Below are 21,787 nucleotides of genomic sequence, written 5' to 3' on the forward strand. Positions count from 1 at the left end.
TCTTTATGGTCTATTTATGTTGAATAACTTTTACTGGGACCAATCCCATATTGTACTGTCTCATACCCAGGTCCCAGGGACATAAATTGGGTCAACCCTTTCTGGTAACTACTTCCTGAACCAGGCATAAATCAAAACAGTTATCAAATAATAAGATTTCAGCGACAGCCAGTCAGTGTTTAAAGTAAGCTCATGGTTGTACGTACAATCAGTGTGTTAGTCGTTTCTAGTGCTGAGTATATGTTCTTTGCTTGACACGGTCAGTCCAGTGGCTGTTTTGGTAGACCCCTCATTCTGTCGACACAACCATCATAATCCTATAGTAACTGTCAAAGCTTTTGGTGTTGTAAAGAAGAGGAGCTTTCAATTCCATGTGAAGTTTGTCTGGCTATACCACATCATATTTGAAGCCAGGTATTCTCATGAGTTTTTTTACATCTTTGTAAGTCCATTGCCACTCTTGAAAGCTAGCGATGTGCGTTACTTCAGATTGTGTTTCCAATAGTGGCAAGACATAGTGCAGTGTTCCAATCTCTACAGTTTAAGACTCTGGCGATGATTGATTAGTGTTGGCTGTTTACCAGGTTTGGTGCAAGGCATAAGCGCACTGTGAGCTCTCTCAATAATAAACATCGGAGAGAATGCATCTTTACCCAATGGCAATATCGGGAGTTTTTCTGCAGATATTTCAATCTTCCCAGGCTCCATAAGCACCAATATCCAAGTTATTCTTCTGTTATTTCTCGAGAGCGGCATTCATGGTAATAATTTTTTTGCTTTTGTTAACTCCAATGCTCTTTATAGTTTATCCAGTTAGGTTCTTAATGGTGACGTTATCATGCTCCAGTGTGGATACTTTGTATTCTACTTAATTCACTCTCACTGAGTGTTTATCGAGGTTTCCTTCATGTGATCTAGACCCAGGGTCATGGAGTTGACTTTACTATCAATCATGACCATACTGATTTTCATTTTTTGGGAAAGGTTTTCATTTCTGAATCATCTGTATCCGTGATCTGCAAGGGCATCAGCATTTTTGTTAGCAATCTGTCTTTTATCTATTACACTTCTGAACAGTTCTTCCTCGATGGTTCCTGCCACTATCTATTGGTAGTTAGTGTGCTCTAGCCCAATGTCAGTTTCAGCTTATTTGCTGTGGTGCAATCAACTGATCGCTAACGCCAAGAACCTAGTCCCATTTGCGCCCTTTTTTGCTGTAAATTGAAATGAAATGTTTGAATATGCAGCTTGTCTGGTGTGGTTCACCCTTCCTTTGAAGTATATTATTGTTGCTATGGTCATCCTCGCAGAGTATCTTTCCTATGGTGGGCGTTGTTCTTTTGCTGTCCATGTTAAGCTGCTGCACTCCTTTGGGTATGCGGACATGACATGAGAGAAGTGGCCTGCTAGCTAGAGCAGCTGACGTTGGAACCTTGGTACCTGTGTTCAATGATCTCAACACCATGCCATTCTGTGCAAATCACTTAATGTCCCTTCGCCTAAAAATGTGAAATGTATGTGTTTAATCCTCACTTGATATACATGATCTTGTAGATAGTCTCCGACTCTCCAGTGCGTTCTTCTGTATCAGCCGAGGGATGGGCTCATGCGCAGCATCTGCTCTTCCTTTTGAGCTGCTGCCACAGGCCTCACCGTGTGAGCATGGTGCGCCAGGTTCACTTTTCAACTGCTTTGCACTACAGTCATGCTGTACAACAGCTTCTCTCAATAATATAAGCTTTTCTGTGGCCACGTATGCATTGGCTCGACAGGATTGTAAAGACCAATTCCTGTGGTGTTGGAGTTCTCGGTTTACGCCACCGTCTTGCTGCATAGCTCTCTGTCACCCGAAGGTGTCATTAGGGCTCGCCCGAGGCAGCGAATGCATTTTCACTTGCACTTTTGTTAACTTAAAAAAAAAAAAAATTTTTTAAAAGACTTGCAGCACAACCATTACTTGACATTAGTTTGGTTTGTGTTGTAATTGCGTTTATATAGCGCTTACTATCTCTGACGAGGCGTTCTTGTGACTCATTTCCCTTCTCATTGATCAGCGTCTGCCAGTTTCACATTTTTTCTAGGTGTGTGTGTTCACTCTGTGGAGCATGGACCAAGTACTGCTTCCTCTCAGCACCTATTGTCCTTCCACTCTCTGTCCGCTTGTAGCATTCCATAAAAGTGTATGTTTGCAGGCCTTCTCCCACCCTCCCCACATTGCTGCTCCGTTCCCCTCCACCCTCCTACTGCTGTATAAATTGGACCACCCCCACCCACCTTAACAAAAAAGTTTAGTTACATTGTTGCTTGCCCCCCTAACCTTCCCGTCCTAACTTGTATTTATTGCGGAAGACTTTTAGACGGGGTCCCTACAGAGAAATGGCGAGAGTGCTTTCCAAGGTGGCTCGGGCATCGTGCCGAGAGAGAGCAGTTTGTTGTGTCCGACCTAGAGGCCTCTTTTCCACCTCCTCCTGCCCCTCACGCTTTCTGCTTCCTCTTTCCAACCTCTTTGTTGTTTTCTTCTTCCCATTCTTATGTTTCTGCCTTGCACGCTCTTGCCACTGAGAGACACGTCTATGGTGTATACACCCATTCTCTGAAATGCCATCCCTTTGAGAGGGTCTCGCCCCTCTTAAATATTTATCTTTCTCCTGTCTTAGTTGTATATTTTGAGTAATTTCCACTTGTCAGTGGGGCATAACAATGTTCATTTGTTCATGCATTGTCATCCATTCACTCTTGGTTCAGTCATACATTTATTCATCTACCCACTCAGCATCTTTTCATTCATCCAATCATTCTTTCAGCCTTCATGTATTAATTCAATAAGGACCAGTATTAGTCTAGCAGGGAATGTCAGTTCTCACTCATCGAACATCACTCATCGTGGTTCTGCTTTAAGAACAGTACCTGAAATTCAAGGGCAACTCTCTCCACTCCGGGTCAGCCTACTGAACATATACATGTCAACAGAAACCAACAAAAAAAACACAATTCTGGGACCCAGATTCTAGCACAGGTAATCTGTCCCAAAAATGAACCTAGCTTTACAGTCTTCAAAGTGTTGCACAAACATCTATCTAAGAAGGTATTTGACTCTGGAGGATCTGCCACTGCCCCCTTCCCCCAATTCCCTACCCTACCAACCCCCTCCCCACCCCCCTCTCCACTCCCTCCTTTCATGAAGGCACCATGCAGGGTCAGACTGGGATCACACTCTGACTTCTCAGACCCGCAAGACTTTGCTTGTTTTGCAGTGCCTGACGTTACGAGGAAAGGAAAAAGGGGGGGAAAAGCGCAATGCAGAGTCCAGCATCGGCAGTGACGTAGTGCTTGAACTTTTTACTTTTGGCCTTGCTATACATCAGCTGTGATGCTGTTCAACTTGGTTATTGACTAAAAATAGATAGAAAGCCAATAGATCTTGCATAGGCGAGACCTGTTGGGTTTGCCAATGCATGTTTTCAAAAAGCTCATGATGGATGTGCAATTCATAGCTTGGGATTCCAGCAAGGTATAGCATGAGAAGATAGGGAGCAGGTAATAAACACATTAGAGGACAGATTCTTTGGAGGTAGGCTTGTTGACATGGTTGTAGAATTATTGAGAAAGGAAAGCAAATGATTACATATCAATAAGACCTACAGGAAACTAAAGTAGGTGAAAGATGCATAGAATAAAGTATGTGAATGATATAATCTTAACGTGGGATGGGAAGAAGCTGTTTTTTTATTTATTTATTTGAAAAGTTTTCTATAGCGCAGACTAGACCCTGGAAGGGTATCGGAGCGCTTTACAAAAGTTACAACACACAGATGTTGAATACAATAGGAACAGAATGAGAGTAGTGAGGGCAAACTTGATGTCAAACATTCGTAGCGGGTCCAGGGGTACTCAGGAGAGTGATAGTCAATGGTCCTGAAGATCAACTGTAAGTTCTGTTTGGAGAGCAAGTTAAGTGAGGGGGTTACGTAGTAATTTGCTCATTAAAAGCCGGTTGACTTCATTTTTGAAGGAGGTGCTCGAAGGGTTCATTCTAATTTCCAGGGTCAGGGCATTCCAGATTCTAGGTGCTAGTCCAGAGAAAGTAGGGTTGTATTTTTTTTCTCTGAATTTTTGTTGTTTCAGTAGCCAGGTGCTGGTGCTTCTTGATGCTCTGCCACCGCCTGATAGTTCCAGTTTATCTGCTAGATACTTCGGTGTGCTGACGTGCAGGGCTTTGTGTGTCATACAGGTAATTTTTAGCTGCGATCATGCCTCGAAAGGGAGCGAGTTCAGTGCCTTTAGATCGGGGGTGATATGGTTGTTCCTATTGGAGCCGATGACCAGTCTTGCAGCCTCGTTGAATGAGGCTTTTAGTGGCTGGATCTCGGCAGACCACATAAGGTTGTATTCCCATAGTCTAGTCTGGCTATTACTAGTAATTGCACTGCTGATTTGAGGTCGTTGATAGGAAGAAAAGGTTTTAGTTTTCTGATGATGTTCATGTGAAAGTTAGCTCCTCTGGTGGCTGCACTGATGTGATCCTGCATGTTGAAATGTTTGTTGGTTGTTATTCCTAGAGATTTTGCGTAGTCGGATGTGTGGTTTGCAGTTTAAGGCTGTTAAATGTTTCATCCAGTCTTCAATTTTAACCTGTCCTTGTGGAGGGGTAATTAGGAGGAATTCGGTTTTGAGCGCGTTTAGTTTGAGGTAGTTTCTGGTTAGCCAGTTGTGTGTTTTTTGCAGAGTTGTATTGAGTGAGCGGATATCATCAGGTGATGATACTTTTAGCTAAAGGTGGGTGTCATCCGCATATATGTGGTAGTGAACATTGGAGAGTTTCAGAATTTCAGTTCGGGGCTCCATGAATAGATTGAAGAGGGTAGGCGAGAGGGAGGAACCTTGAGGTACTCCTAAGGGTATCGCCGTGGTGGTCGACATCGATTGGTTGAGCTTGATTCTTTGTATTTGGCTGTCTAAGGAGGCGAACCATTGTAGGACATTCAAGTTATGGTGTATTGTGGGTGATAATTCTTATTCAAGTTTTAACTTTCACCAATGTTTCTGTGTTCCTAAACTGAAAATTAGTACATGAACATGTGAGGTGTCTAGGATTTCTTCATTTTAATAGCTTTGGGCAGAAAAATGTGGATATTTATGAAATTCATTCTAAGAACATTAGGAGGAATTAAGATTGTATGGAGTAAAGCAGTGTTTGATGGTGGATTAGGAAATTAAATTGAAAGGGTAGAAGTTGATGTGCATAAAATATGGTCTTCTCAGATAGGTTAAAGCAAAGCTATTTTAACTGTCATTGACCTCAAATGAAAAGTTTTCAAATCTTATAATGTGCCCTTTGTGAGAAGTTGGCCTGGCATATGCTGGTCACTAGTTATAGTGGCCACCTTGCACCAGTCCAATTTGACTCTTATGGTAGATAGGTTTAAGACAACCTTTTAAAGAAAGCTATCCTAGTGGTACCTGTGGAGAGCAGCTTTCAGGCTAAGTCTCTGAGTAATGTAAAGCAGCTTGTTTTACCTTATAATCTCTTGAATTACCAAATGAAAGGACACCACACAGGTATATATATCAAATATATATGTATTTATTTCTAGACACACTCTACTAATCTCTTTGAGATTAGAAGTCAGGAACACATTCAAATATCAACGTTTCACAATAAGTTAAGCACAAATATGGCTGGGGCCCTAGGGGCGTACCAGACCATATACTAAAAAAGAGGTTTAGGAAAGTCGACTTGCAGAGGGACAAGGCCTAGGGCCTGTAGAATCGCTAGGGCTTCACTAATGCAGCAAAAGCAGGTAAGTAAAAGACCCACGGGAGACGCGTGCAGTGTGAGAACACAGCCGCGGGTATTGATTTCAATGGAGCAAGTTGTGGTTGGATTTTTAAAGTTTTAGGGTACTTCGAGGAAGTCTACAAGCAAGCCACTTACAAGGTGAGTAGTTCGAGGGCCAACACACACTAGGGCACCGGAGTGCACGAGTTACCTCACCCAGGGAAGCCAGGTGCATATGTTTCTTTTGGTGTCGGGTCGCGTCGCTGTTTTCTATGGAAGCCAAAGAAAATTTGCTGCTTGCGAAGACTGGAGAAGTGTCTGGTGGAATCCAAGGCTGGATTCAAGATGAAGATGACCTGAAAGCAGAAGGGACAGTGTTCAGTCACTTGCCAGTGACCCGGGGCCAGGAAGATGGATGCCCACGGAAGTCTGGTAATTTCAGGTGATCAAGGGTGTTTTAACTCTTCGCTCACGAAGACCAGGAGGCATCGACGATGACCAGCAGCTGGTTTCGGAGTGTCCCATGACGTCTGCAGCTTGCTGAGGTGTTAGCAACTGGATTGGAGCCAACAAGCCTTGGCAACAGCAAGTCTCGTGTAAAGTGAATAAAATCAGCGGTGCAGACCAGCAAGGTCTGAGGGCGAGGGTGAGTGAGGGCAGGTCTGGAGCAACCAGGGGAGCACTTTGGGTAGATCAGACAGTCTTCAGGGGACCCACAAGCCAACGGGCAAGGGGATCGCGAAGACGCCTCGTGAGGAAATGCTTCACAGGAGCCCCTGATCACTCGGGACGGGGTAGGCCTCTGATTTTCGCTGCAAAACCTGCTGGAGGCTTGGGCCACTAATGGTCCAATGCACAAGTTTGTAGAACGTCGTAAAAGGCTTGCACTGGACAATAGTGCACGGTACCCGGGTATTGCTGTTCCTCGTCACTCGTGGGGTCCACTCGCCTCAGCTCTGCTGGGGACTCACAATGGCTGTCGAAGTCAGGAAATCCACTTCTGGGGCTGCAGGGACTTTGGACTCCGGCGGGAGCGGGAAAGTTTGCGACTATGGATTAGAGTTTTTGGTGCCTGCCAAGCAGGGGAGTCACTCCTTGACTCCAAGGGAGATTCTTCCGTCTTCCAAAGGTAGTGGAACGTCGAAGGGCCAGGATTCTTCTTGTAAAGCGTCGTCCAGGGATATCTAGTTTCCAATGGCAAGGGTTCCCTATCTTGTACTCAAAGAAAGGGAGGGACTAGCTTTATGACCACTCCTCTGGGAGGGTCAGGATAGGGGGTGGGTACACCCACTTCCCTTTGTCCAGTTTCTCGCCACAGCAGGGACAGGTAGCCCCTGAACCGGTTTGAGCTGGCATATGCACAGAGGAGCCTACTGCTCCCCCAGTGCAGGACTTCAAAGCACTCTAGGAGTGCACCCACCCAGCCCCAATACACTAAATCCGGTCTGGAAGGTGGTGACACCTCCCTTTGACAGGATGCCTATTGTTGGGCCTCCTCCACTGCGAGTTTCAGTCGGCAGCAGGAGGGCAGCCCAGTGTCTATGTTGGTGGCACCCATTTTGTGATGCCAGGGCTCTTTCAGATTTCTACCATGTTACCACAGTAGGTACATGTCGTCCCCTCTAGAAGGGTGGGATCATACTCCCACATCATGGACTGATGTGGGGGTATGATTCCAAGTTGTTTGACACCAAACACGACATGTTTGGATGCAGTCATTCCAAAGTTAGCATTTATAATGCACTTAAGTGTATATGGTTTAACCGCATCCACAAACAGCCACAGAGAATAGACTCTGCCAGCTGCAGAGGGGCCCTGCTCACGCAGAGGCACCCCCTCACACTGTAAACCAAGCGCCCTGCCCTCAGGATTGATGGGGCCTGCCATAGGGAGGACTGACAGGTTTGCTTTTGCTCACCCCTGAGGCGGAAGCCGGGGGCTCTCTTCTTGCTATCCCTTTTGCCCACGGGCACCTACTCGATTGTTTGCAGAATTTTTTTTTTTTTTAAACTGTAAAATATTTTAAATAGTTCATTTTTATCTGCTTGCACTACTGACCCCTCGGTGTTAGAATTACATTGCTCCGAGGCCCCTCGATGCCATTTCCTGACCGGTGCAGCCGATTTAGGTGCTGATGCCGGTAGGCTAGGAGGGACGCCATCTTGGGGGAAGGAATACAGTAGCGGTCCAGTAGTTGGACGCTTCTCGCCCGCCTCCCACTGGATAAAAAGATGACGCCTCCCCGTCCGCGCAGCGGGCGGGCGCAGCGGGCGCGCCGAAGGCGTGCCAAAGGCAAGCCCGTCCGCGGCCGACCGGGGCACGGGGCCAGTACCCCTGCCCCTTTTATCTCCAATGATAGAAATAATAAAATACAAATTAGGTACACTACAAGTGACCTACTTGCCCTCCACTCCAATGTGGAAGATAGCTGCCGCCATACCATGTTAATGGACCCTCCAATGCCACAACGTGCGACCTGCCGTTTTTCCACTGGTGGGGGGAGAAAGGATGAGTTGATGCCGTTAAATATGAAGCTGACATTATTAAATTGTCGATCCCTCAAAAAGCACAAATTAGAGATACATGACTTGGTGCTAGAGGGAAATCTTGATGTCCTCTACCTAACAGAGACATGGTTAGATGAAGCCTCAACTCCTGAAACTCTGGAAGCTGTCCCCGCAGGATACAGCCTGCTCAGAATTGACAGATAAAGGCAGAAAGGTGGGGGATTGGCAATGATCTATAAAAGCGACCTACATTGTACCTTAGAGAAGGCTACATTGCCCAATAGTGAAGGTGGTTTTTTTACGATAAAAGCCAACCCAAAAAATATTATTAATGGACTCCTCTTATACCGGCCTCCAGGTAAGACTTCACAGTTCTGCAATCAACTGACAGAGCTGATAACTCAGCATGCACTTCGGTATAAGAAATTTCTCCTTTTAGGAGACCTCAATCTCCACTTTGAGGATCCTAATTGTAAGGAGGCACAGGCTGTGGTGGATGCTCTGAAATCCCAGTCGCTCAAACTACAATCTACATCCCCGTCGCATCAACTGGGCCACCTTTTAGACCCCATTTTTGCTAACTGGGAAGGTATTAAAATTGCCACACCACTGCAAATTATATGGTCAGATCATTTTGTTATTCCATTCGAAGTTGAAATTGGCCCCCAGGATTGCAGTATGACCAAACTTAGGCCTCAGAAACGTAGAGACTTGAAGAAGTTCACGCAGGAAAACTTTAAATCCGCTCTTCTTAAAGAATCCCCTCTTCCCAGCGACACCCTGATTAAGGCATGGGCTGATCACGAAAAATGGATGTCTAGGGCTCTGGACACAGTAGCGCCATGGACACTCAAGCCCCCCGCCAGGAAAACTAAAACTGCTCCCTGGTTCTCCAAAGAACTTAAAGAAGCTAAAGCCAAATGTAAAAATTCTGAACGTGGATGGAGGAAAAATTATAATCCAGAGGATAAGCTGAACTATAAACATATCACAAACTCGTAAGAGCAGCCAAAGGCGCTCATTTTAAAGAACGCATTGAATCTGCTAAAAATCCTACTAAGGAACTCTTCTCGATTTTATAAAGAGCTCACGGTCCCAACCAGACTTGAGGCCCAAGATACCTACTCTAATGAACTATGTGATGACATCGCAGATTTTTTCGTAAAAAAAGTGGATTTAATACACGCCACCTTTACAGGTAGCATGCCGACTAAATACTCTGTAGTGAGAAGTGATGCTGCTACCAAGTCCCATCTGACATGCTTTATAGTTCCTGAGAGGCTAGATCTGCTTACCATCGTAAATGGCATCCAGTCCGGCTCTCCCCTTGATGTGATCTCTCCCAATCGCTGTAAGGGAGTCTTTGATTGTATGATTGAGCAGATTGAACACCTGATCACCTTATCTTTTCAGGAGTGCCACGTGCCTGACGTATGGAAAACGGCACCGGTTATACCCCTGAAAAAAAAAAACAATATACATATTTCCCAACTACAAAATCTCCGCCCTATCTCTCTCCTCCCCTTCTGTGGGAAAGTTGTGGAGAAGGTAGTGAACAGTCAACTCATGAAATTCGTTGAGGAGAACTCTCTTCTCCATTCCACACAGTCAGGGTTTAGAGCAGCTCACTCTACAGAGTCGGCGGTTCTCTTCTCCACAGAATGTCTGAGACAACTTGTAGATGAGGGGCAGGCGGCAGCGTTGGTTTTATTAGATCTCAGTGCAGCTTTTGACACCGTGCTGCACTCAACGCTGCTGTCTTGCCTCTCAGACTTTGGAGTAGAAGGATCAGCCCTGAAATGGATAGAATCCTTTCTAGAAAACAGGAGTTTTGAGGTACACTGCCCTCCTCACAAATTGTCTCTTCGCAAGCTGAGACATGGGGTTCCACAGGGCTCAAGTCTGAGCCCTACGCTGTTTAATCTTTATATGGAGCCCCTAGCCCATATTGTGGAAGCCTTCGGTGTGGATATCGTTACATATGCTGACGATACCCAACTAATAATTAAACTTACCCACAATCAAGCAGAGGATGCCACTAACTTTTCCAACTGCATGCGGTCTGTGGCAGGGTGGATGAACAACAACTGCCTACGCCTTAATGGCGATAAAACAGAACTGTTGGTGGTTGGAAAGTCCCCCTCTGCCTGGTCGCAGGCCTGGTGGCCAACAGAATTAGGTGCGATCCCCCTCCCGGCGGACTCCGTTAGAAATCTAGGAATCTGGCTGGATGCGGAGCTTTCTTTCAAGCAACAGATCAGCAAAATTACGGGAAAATGTTTTGGAATATTAAAAACACTCCGTAAAGTCCTCGACCTGCTCCTCATCGGTGCCAGGAAGACACTTATTCATGCCCTAGTCACCCCACATTTGGACTACGGCAACGCCCTACTCCTAGGCCTAAGCAGAAAAGGCATGCACCAATTGCAGTGCGTCCAAAATGCTGCCGCCCGCCTGGTACTCAACCTTCCACGCAGGGCATCTGGAAAAACGGCATTACGAAAACTTCACTGGCTCCCTATTGAGGAGCGCATCAAGTTTAAAGCACTCTGTTTTTCCCATCGCATTGCCCAGGGAAAAGGTCCAGGTTACCTGCGAAACCTTCTTACTATCCATCGCCCCACCCGGAACCTCAGATCTGCTGGAGCGATGTTGTTTCAGCTTCCTCGCGTGCGCAAGACTAGGATGGGGGTTAGCTCCTTTCGCTTTCTAGTGAGTAAGCACTGGAACAATCTCCCTCTTGACTTGCGCATGGAGCCCTCCGAAATGACATTCAGACTTAAATTAAAAACTTACCTTTTCCCAAGCTAATAATTGTCTCTTTGTAGCCTAGGATCCAGACCTGTTCCGGACCTCGGCCTCTTCAGGGAGCAGTAGCATTTCTATGCGCGGGGACACACCGTCTTGAGTGTAACCAGGCGCTCTAAAAGTGGTTTTATTATTATTATTATTATTATATGTGTGTGTATGGTGAGATATAGGAACCTATACCTCAGTGAGGAGTGCTAACACTGCCTCACCCAGGCTGCAGTAGCAGGCCTGTGGTGTCCGATTTAGTCTGCTTCCCAGGGGTGGCATAATACATGCTTCAGCCCCTGGTAGGCCTGTGAAGTACCTATGCCCTTGGTACCTAGGGTACCATATACCAGGGGCTCATAAGGTACCACAGTATCCAATCACTAGTGCATCTAGTATGCACTCCAAGTTGTTTAGAGAGAACCGAGAGATTGGGGCCCTGAGTAGCAGGGACCCAGCCAGACTATAGCCAGAAACCAGTGTTAACATCAGACAAAAATTGGGGGCAACAGAAGTGCAGATCCTACACACTTACTGGTACTTTTTACCAATTTCTGTTGTTGAGCTGACCTCCACTTTAGTTCACTATATACAGGAATTCCTATTCCACACCAACTTTGTAAAGTTTGTAAGTAGGTCAAATTCAGATGCTGTAAGTGTGAGTGACTTAGTGGTGCACAGATGTCACTCCCTAGATGATTCGTGCAGTTTGTCAAAATTGCTGAATGCCAGCTTGACGTATCAGATAAAATTTTAAAGAACGAGGTGGCAATGAGGTACTCTCTTCAAGAAGTAATGCAGAGAATTTGTAGAATTTTATATGGTGGGCGGAACTCGCAGAGTTTCACTCTGCGGAGTTGCATAAAAATTCTGCAAGGTTCCGCAGAGTTTTGCGGGCAGAATTCGTTACATTGTGCTACTTGCACTGATTTCTAGCGCTGGAAGCTTGTTCCGCGTTGTAAAATCAGCGCAAACTGCACCACCCGGCATGCCAGAGGACGCTGCATCTTTCTGCCGCTCAAGTAGATTTTCCCCTCGAGCTGCAGCTTGCGCTTGCCAACCTAATGTTGGCGAGCTGCGTGAGAGAAAAAATTCTGCCACACAGCGGTTGGCAGAGTTTTACAGGAACTCTGTGTTCCAAGAGGACAGGTAGCGGGCAAAGCTTTGTAAACTCCATTGGTGCAGTAGAGCTGATTGCCCACCCTTAATTTTATGCCATCAATCACATTACACTCTTAATAGAACTTGTGATTTTCAGGGTCTCCAGGTTTCACTAGTGATGTAGTCGCCTGATACTGGAGAGCTTACTGGCCAAATGAACTGACCAGCCCATGATTTTGTTCCTCTTGGGTCATGTTAGGGGAAATTCTGATCAGCATGTCTCCCTGAAGATGATACAAGGATAAGATTAGCAATCTGATGCTGCGGGTTTTTAGCAATCCAGATATGATTGCAGTTGATGCTTACAAAATCAGGAATAGAATTTTATTTGCTAAAATTTATACTCACTAGGGACGAGTGTTTTTTTAAATATGCTGTTAAATCATGCGATTCATTCTGTTTAGCTCTAATATTTTTGTGCTGTATATTGGAGTGATAGGCAGCTATACCATTAATAACTGTACAAAAAGTGAGTAGTATTGAATCATAAAAATTTAAAAATTCAAAGCAGGCAGTCTGCCTATAATTCCTCCCCTGTTATAGTGCTTTCTTACTCCCCCAAAGAAACCCAATGGTGAAATGGTATATAAATATCCCCACTTAAATTTTTATTGAATGTTGAATAAAGTATTGCTTGTGATAAATTCACCAGCCCCACACCCCTAGCAAACTGCTCTTTCAAATGTCATTAGGATTTAATTAATAAGGTATATCTGCATTGTTCTTTTTGCCTGCTTTCAAAAAATGTAAATGGTCTCTGCCATATCTTTGGGTAAGAGATGGAGTCTTAATGTGTTTGCAAGTCTAGTGCCACGTTTTCTCTTTGCTTTTATAACTACCACATCAATGTAACGGGGTGCTTTTAAGTAATCATTTTTAAAAAGCTTTTCATGATCAGTTTGGAGATTGCAGTATGGTTTCATTATTTTGTGTTATTCAGGGATATTTCCAAGAGATATATGCTTTCGAGAGTGAAAAGGTGTTCCTCTCACAACTTCTTTTAAAACTGCCAAGCTGGAATTTAAACATTGAATCACTAGAGTTGAAGTCCTCATCATTTAAACCGCTCTATTTTCACTTGATCTAAATTGAAGCTCAACCTAAGCCACCGACATCAACCTACGTCTCTTTTCCAATCTTCTTTAGAAGAATGTATTAGGAACGGTTGTCCTTATTAAGCCAGACTTGCTTCATGTGCTGCTTCTTACCATCTTCACTTTCATAAGTGATCTTCTAACCATTAAGGGAGTATTTATTTAGCTTCTGGTCCTTTTAGTTATCCCAGTGAATATATAAAATCCTTACAATGTTATAATCTAACTGCTTTGTATATGTTGTATGGTTGAGACACTTCTTGGTCTCTTCTCTCTTTGGATCCTCTAATTGAAACTTTTATCCCATCAATGTAGAAAGCGGGTGATCAAAGAATACTCCAGGCAGGAGGTGCTCAAGCGAAGTATAACTTAATGGATTGTGTAGCTAACCTGCTTCCCACAGGGGAAAAGAACAATGAGTGTAGTGTGCAATAGAGAGACAAATGTTAATGAAGTTTGTTTTAAAAGCCCAGTCAGTGGAGTACTTTCACACCTAAGGTTTGACTGTTTTATTATCTTTGGTTGCTTCTTTTCTACTTTCTGAATATAATAACTTTATTTGCGTGCAAACACTGTATGGCTTTGGAGAGTTGCTTGTTGCAGGTTTCATTAAGCTACTAGGTTCCCTTTTCATTGCCTCAGGTAGTCTTCATTGCCATGATCATTACTACAACTTTTAGAGTTAATGGGGTGACCCTATGTCCCTCGGGACCTGGGTATTAACGATACAGAAAGCAATTGGTCCTGTCGGGGAATAATACAATTGTTGTGATCAGTTTATATTATTGTTAAGAGAAAAAACAGTGTCTCAATTGATTTTTCAACAAACGAAAAATAATTTTCACATCAGAAAAGAAATTTAAGCTTTACGACAAAAACACACCAGAGAAGGAAATTTGCAAAGATAGTCTTTTTTACTTTTTGTTTTTTCAAGGAAGGGCTGTCACAGTTACATTTAAATTATGGATGAAAAGATTGTGACAATAGTGAAAATAAGTGACGTATGGTGATCAGTGAAATAGTGGTGCACTATATACAAGACGTACATCAGTGAACCTAGATAAATTCGATCCAAAACAATTCTTCTATACATGTACTGTCTCCTGTGTTTTACATGAATCCTAGGCACACTGGTGACTCTGTATTGGGGTCAAGGAGGCCGTATAGACAGGTATGATGGTAACGTCGACGTTTCGACCCTAGTAACAGCGTAAATATGGTGCGTCAAGAACGGGTCTTCCTCAGGACTGTAAAGGGCGAAATGGACAGCCTATGACATTAATAAGTGAAGAGTCAAGGTGTGTTTTTGTTTTATATGTGGCTAACCAGTAGTGTAGATTTAGCATAAAATTAACAGAATAGAGGGGACTAATTCCACTCGGGTCATGAGATTAATTTAACCGATTAGAGGGGACTAATTCCACTCTGGGTCATTAAAAAGCTTTAGTGGGAAGGGAGCCTTATTAGAAATCCTGTGACTGATCAGGAAGTGAGTGAGAAAATCAATTTGTTTAGCTATGGACATCCACCATCCGGTTGGAGTCTAGGAAATAATTTACAATCTCTTATTAGAGGAGGAAGGCCCCTTTGAGCTAATATTTGAGTGACTCAAAATGAAAACATACCTCATCGTAAAATTCACAGATTATGGGCCACCTCCACCGACAGGTTGGGCTCTAAACGGAAATGAGCAAAAGGTCGCTTTTAGACAAGTGCTGCGTGAATTAATTAATACTCTTAAATACGTGTAAGAGCTGCAAAACGGAGCATACATTAAAAAGAGAACCGTAGCTCACACAGTTAACTTCCACCAGCCGGTTGAAGTCCAATATGCGATGATTTAATAGTGCCGCCAAAAGACGTCCGGTATTACAGAATTAAAAAGAACACTGTCAAAACCCGGTTACTGGGGAAAAGTGTACCAAGACACGAGTGTCAGCAAGTGACCCATCTCACCTTCAGATTGAGTCTCTCGTCCGCTGTACGTCTAGCGATTTCACACAAGTGCGGTGGAGCTCGCTGATTTATGACGGCTAACTGACGTAATAATAAGCTGGATAGGGTAACGTGCACACTAAGGTGCAGCAGTTAAATGGGGCTTACGTAAGGCATTGCGGTCAGTCCCAGCGCTTCGGTTTGATTAACCTATCTGTAAATGTGCCCCTTTGGAGCGATGCAGTGTTCGTAAACATCAATACATTGGCGACATTTAAAAGTAAAACCTGCATAACTCATTTCAACTGTTAATTTGCATTTATATGTGAAATATGACACATTTACGTGATGTTTCAAGTAGACCTGATACAATATATATTGTAAAATCTCGTATATGATTAAAGGCACAGAACGCTTGGATATAAATTCATAGTGTGCAATTCTCAGCCGCATGAAACGTGACATATATTTCTTGTACAAGATTAAGGCAAAGAACGCTGCATGTCAATTTATAAAGTACAATTCTTAGCAGCCAATCAGCCATTTTTTTAACAATGCCAAGATAACGAACGTAGCAATGCAAAGTAATAAGCATGTAAAAAATAAGATAAGTGGGTGTAGTGTATGCCTTTATTACAGTATTGTTTTCTTTTAATATATGTGTGGAGCGTGGCATGGAATCCCTGTGGGTTCCGGACAGTTTCCAGTCCAGAACGTCAGATGCTGGCTGACTGTCCTGCACATTGGAAATAAATCCTTGGAATTACTATTGCCTCTGCGCCGTCATTACAATTGGCGACGACGGTGGGATGGGAAGAATACTTTGTGAATTACATTGAGGCCATTGATGAGGAAGGAAAGATGAAACCGGACCAAAAAAAAAAAAGACTACTACTTCACTCCTTAGGTTCTGTGGGTTTAAAAACATATTTGCGAATGCAGAAAACCACGGATAGCGATGGGAATGTGTTTGTGGCGGCGCTTAAAGACCTTGACATTGGAGATGGAAGGGTTTGGAACATGAAAAATGTCACATTTGATTTGGATCAGATGCATTGTGAGAATACACCCAATTCTGAGCATACACCTAATTTTGAATGGGTGGAAGATTATTTTGATTGCAGCAAAATTCAAGCTGATTTGGGTTGTGAAGATAGTGTTGCTAAAGAGATCGAGGAACAGAATGGGGCATCCAAGGAGCTCCAAGTCACCACGGAAAGAATTCCATTCTTCCGGAATTCTTTCCCACCGTAAGGAGTGGGGGGGGGTTGGTTCCTGGTAGTTCTAGCATTAATATGGAGGTTGTAAAAGAAGGTGGGGACACAGGTGTGGACAGTGGAAAAAGGAAGAGTTTTACCTGCATGGCTTAAGGAATATGTCAAGTAATGTGTTATGGAATATACTCTCATTGTTGATTGTATTGCTTACAGATATATTTCCCTTCTTCCCTAAAAAGTTCTTCCTTCCATTTTTATTATTACCTTTTTATGGTTGCCATGTAAGTTCCTTACAGTTTGTTATTTTATATTTAGCTTCATTATTTTTTTAAATTTTTTACAAGGGAGGGGGATGTGTAGTGTATGCCTTTATTACAGTATTGCTTTCTTTTAATATATGTGTGCAGCGTGGCGTGGAATCCCTGTGGGTTCCGGACAGTTTCCAGTCCAGAACGTCAGATGCTGACTGATGTCCTGGAAGGGAGACTGTGTAGCCTGGCGCTCGCCTGTTCTTGCACATTGGAAATAAATCCTTGGAATTACTATTGCCTCTGCGCCATCATTACAGTGGGTTCAGTACATATTTGAAATGTAGTTACACATTTCTGTGCACAGAGTTGGATTGGCAACAAACTTGAATTACGTTAAGTATATCTGTTACAAAAGTAAATACATGTCTATGTACAAAGTTATGGGTCGACAATACACCTGAGTTATAAGCCTCTATGTATGGAATAGGAGGCTTTAAATATCATTTTCTTGTCATACACAGGATAGTCGGGAGTGCGATAACAGGGATACTAACTTTCAGAATGGGGTAACAGTGGGACTCCAAGTAAGCTACAACATGGCCATCTGTCGATATGTCTCTTTCTGTTAATTAAGTCCCTGATTTACAGAGTCCAGAGTGTGAATCCACTTGGACTCCTTAAAGCTAAGGGCCGAGAGTATGTCACCGCCTCTAGGATGTAGACTGATTTTTTTCCAGCTCCCACTACTGTAGGTTATCTGCTCTGTGACCAGTAGCAGAGTAGTGGTCGACAAGAGGTGCCCCTTGAACTTTGCACAGGATCCTACTGTAATGCTGCAGTATTCTGGTTTTGATTTTTTTGTGTAGTCTGGCCCACATATATCTTCTCACAGGGGCATCTTCTAGCATGGATTACGTTACAGCTATTGCAGTTGGTGTGATGTGTTAGGTAATATGTTTAGCCATGATGGACAAATGATGAGCCGAACAGCTTTGCAATTATAGCATTTAAAATGACCCACTAACAGTGGCAAATTCAGCTGTTGTCTGATGTCAGGTGCTTTTGGTGTTTCCAGATATGAGCTGACCACATAGTCTTTAAAGTTCTTAGCTCGTTTGAAGGAAAACAAAGGTTGATCTTTTATGTTGATTTCTGTGCCTACCAGATTCCAATACTTCTTGATCACTTTTTTGATTTTGTGACTCCTTGTATTAAAAGTTGTTACACAGACAAGTTTAGTCATTTGATTGTCTTTTGGTTGGACTTCAAGGAGGGGTTCGTGAGGACAATACCAAGCCCTCTTTTTTGCTCGTTTGAGCAATCCCTTTGGATAACAGGATGTCTGATAATTTGAAAAAATCAGCCCTCCGCGAGCAATTGCGTCGGAGTCTTAAAAACTGGCCATATGGTAGGTTGTCTCTTAAGTTCCTCAGGTGATGAGAATCATACTTCAAGAGGGTGTTTCGTTCAGATGGTTTTCGGTAGAGGGTCATGACAATTTTGGCTTCTTCTACTTCCAGTGTGAGGTCCAAAAAATAGATCATCGCATTGCTGTATGTCATCGTAAACTGGATGTCTGAAGAATGTCTATTAAGCCAAGTCTTGAAATCTATAAGGTTTTATTCCGTGCCAGTCCAAATCATCAACACATCATCAGTATATTGTTTCCAAAGTGATATTGTCAAGGAAGGGGTTTGAATGATCGTATATATTGATTTTTTTGTTTCCCCAATTCTTGGCCTGTGTTTGTAATGTTCATTCTGACATCGTTCCCCAGATAAGATTTTTGTGTTGATAGTACCTATTTGTATAAGTAGAGAGTGGTTCCAATTTCCAGAATATCAATGCCAAGTAATTACTGAAACCAGCACTCACTGAGACACCTCTCACCTTTCAGTTACAGGCACGCCACTCACCCAGATAGGTGCACCCTATACTCCCAACACTGCTCACCACTACCCCTACCCTCACTGGCACAACACACTCCATACTCTTATAAATTCAGACACTGGCTAGGACAGCATGACCTGGGGCTGTTGGCGTGGAAGGGGAGATGGGACAGGGGTTTTGTTTCGGGCACAACGGAGTCATTGAAAGTCTTGATGACCGACACGGGGAGGCCTTCCACCAATATGCTGATGGGACCCCGATTTGTTTAATCATAACCAATTCACAAGAACTTTCCACTTTTAAAATACATCTCCCAAGCTTTATCTTAGAAGTCGACTAATAGTCTTAACACTGAGAAAATGGGATACCTACTTATCAGATTCTCTCAGACCTTTAAAATAAATGAGGGCCGGTTTACAAAACGTAGCAGTGATTGTTTTTTCCCCACCTTGGCTAAGGAGGCTAACTCCCTGGGAAACTGAATAGATTCTCATCCTTGCAAAGCAAACTGGAACCTAAGCCTGCACAATCATGTAATTAGTTAAAAATCTCAAAACCTTTCACAATCCAGATAACTACAGACAATTGGGTTTAATCATTGATAATTGTTCACTTTGGCGTGCTGACGTTGATTACCTCTCACGACTTTCCACCACATAAGCACAGAGCCATGAAGTGCTCTAACACTGATGTGCCCAAACTAGGGCCCTGAAACGGATCAGCTCTGACCCTAGAAATCTATCCGCAGAGTGGTTAGGAGGGGTGGGTCAGTAAGGAATCTGCGGCTAGATATTGTCTCTACCAGATAAGACATTACCGAAGGTAAATAACTTTTTCATCTGGTCCGTCGAAATGCCTGCAGTCATCAAGGCTTGTACCAGGTTAATAGTAGAAACTCGAGTTATGCACCCAAATTTTGTACTACCTGATATCTGTAAAGCTTTGCGGCAACTGGTATTCCTGGTTCGCTTTAAACAAAACGGCAGAAAATATCTGACCTCATTTTGTTTGCTCTCAGCACCTCTTCAATAAAGGCACCTTTCTTGACTCGGCATGGCCCATCCCCTCAATCATGCAGCCCTCTTTGCCTCTTTCTGCTGTTTCTCCTGCTGTCTACTCGTTGGCCCAACTCCCCCAACTCCCCCATACATCCTTTTTTCCCTCTGTCTTGTATATCCCCTTTTGCCAGCAGGTTTCTCTAATAATGTCAAATCTGCTAACTAAGGCATTTTTAATACCCCAAAGCACTGCACTATTTGACGTCACGTATTAAGTGGTGTTTAAGATGAATCTGTAGTTTAATAACCGACTTTCAGCTAGCTGGTAGTGCAAAGAGAATGATGGATAAACTAGATTGGGACTACTTGTGTATAATGTTCATTTAACGCTGGGGAGCCATGCTTTAAAGTATTTCAGCACGGTAACTGTGTGAAACACTTCAGATGTACTAGTTAGTTAGTCTCCCGCTCCCCTGTTCTTCCACACCTACTGTTAATTGCATTTATAATTTAGATCACAACCTGTTTAATTATTTGCCTTTTAGGTTCATGGCAACAAATGATTTGATGACTGAGCTACAGAAGGATTCCATCAAGTTGGATGATGACAGCGAGAGGAAGGTCGTAAAAATGATTTTGAAGTTGTTGGAAGACAAGAATGGTGAAGTTCAAAACTTGGCTGTAAAATGGTGAGTTTTGCCAATGAATCTGCACTGAGATTTGTTTGTTCTCATTCAGAATTGCATACGGGGTATATCACCGAAAATGTACTGAAAACAAGCATTTGCAATGCAATAGGTCTCGCATTTACGCGAGTTTAAGCTATTGGCATTGTAAATGGCAATGCCTTTTATTTGTTTTTAAAACCAAAACATTAATAAAAGTCATTGTCATTTATAATGCCAATAACTCAAACTTGCGTAAATGCGAGACCTATTGCATTTACCAGAACCCTTGTGCAGTGGCACTGGACCTTACCCCTCTAATGAGAACCCAGCCATCAAAAATCCAATGCAACCGATGTACAGTATTTGTCCTGTAAATGTGATTAATGTCCACAAAAACTCTGTTCAGAGCCCATACAAAGCAGAAAATATGCCACGCCCTTGAACTGATAGCAGATTCTATTGAATAGAAGATCTCTGTCCACACATAATACTATACTTGTAGATGGTGCTTGTGACGGCCTGTGCTAATAATGAAATTCCTGCATTTATCAATAGGGAATATACAGCAGTGCTATCGCTTAAATATTGATCGCCACGGAGGTCTGCAACTATTTATAGTGTGTCAGAACCTATTTCACTTTTTATGCCCATTCAATCCTTGCCACCGTTTGACACTGGCAGGAAGAGAACAAGCCTTATAATTGCTTTAGCGATGTGTACATCTGGGGCCGGATTGGATAAACTGCCAGGTGCTGCTAATTATCATTGTGGAGCTATTTAGCACAGTACTATGTATTGTTAATTTGTGTTCAATTGGGAGCAATGCTCCATGGTGCGGATTCGCCAAGTTTAAATGTGTAAAGCGGAATGCAAATATGAAAAGCACTGATTCTGATCATTCTGTGCGTAAAGGCTTGCAGCACATGAGCAAACTGTGCACAGTGAAATTGTGCATGGGCAAACTGCTGATGGAAATATATTTGCGCTCTTTGACTCCTGGTGACATTTTAAAATTGATTAAAAGAACGGGAAAGTTTTTTATTTGCATAAAAGGTTCATTCCAATCTTTCTTGAGCGAACTTTATCATTTCACATCCGCTGATTCTTTGGCTGCAGAACTAGGTGCATCAAACATCTCTGCGAGTTTGCGAAAGCAGCGGACAGACTCACGCAGGATATCGATTATTTCCATAGACTTACGGGTGCACATACATTTATCAGAGGATGTGGCGTAACGACTAGAGCGATCAACCTTGAAGCTGGGGGTTGGAGTCTCGGCAAGGACGCTCAACATCCTGTGAGTATGGGCAAATCACCTAATCTCCCTGTGCCTAACAAAACAAGCGCGCGCCTGGAGTGGATGCAGCCTCCCTCGTCTTGTTACACAAAACCACAGGCGGCACAGTAACCGATTCAAAATTTGGAAGTTTGAGGTTTGTCTAGTCTAGCGTTGCCCATGCGCAGTGGCCATTTTGGAATGGGATGGCAATT

General features: G+C 43.3%; 1 protein-coding gene across 1 annotated transcript in view; it reads left to right on the top strand.

Moving 5' to 3' along the window:
• CAND1 (cullin associated and neddylation dissociated 1) overlaps positions 1 to 21,787 on the top strand; it is a 346,610-nt gene that overhangs the window by 38,575 nt on the left and 286,248 nt on the right. The window contains exon 2 of the mRNA XM_085653462.1: positions 20,174 to 20,317. Coding sequence (XP_085509588.1) covers positions 20,174 to 20,317 — 144 coding nt within the window. The remainder of the gene's footprint in view (positions 1 to 20,173; positions 20,318 to 21,787) is intronic.

This window comes from Triturus cristatus, chromosome 4_1 (assembly GCF_964204655.1).
Source record: "Triturus cristatus chromosome 4_1, aTriCri1.1, whole genome shotgun sequence".
Lineage (NCBI taxonomy): Eukaryota > Metazoa > Chordata > Amphibia > Caudata > Salamandridae > Triturus > Triturus cristatus.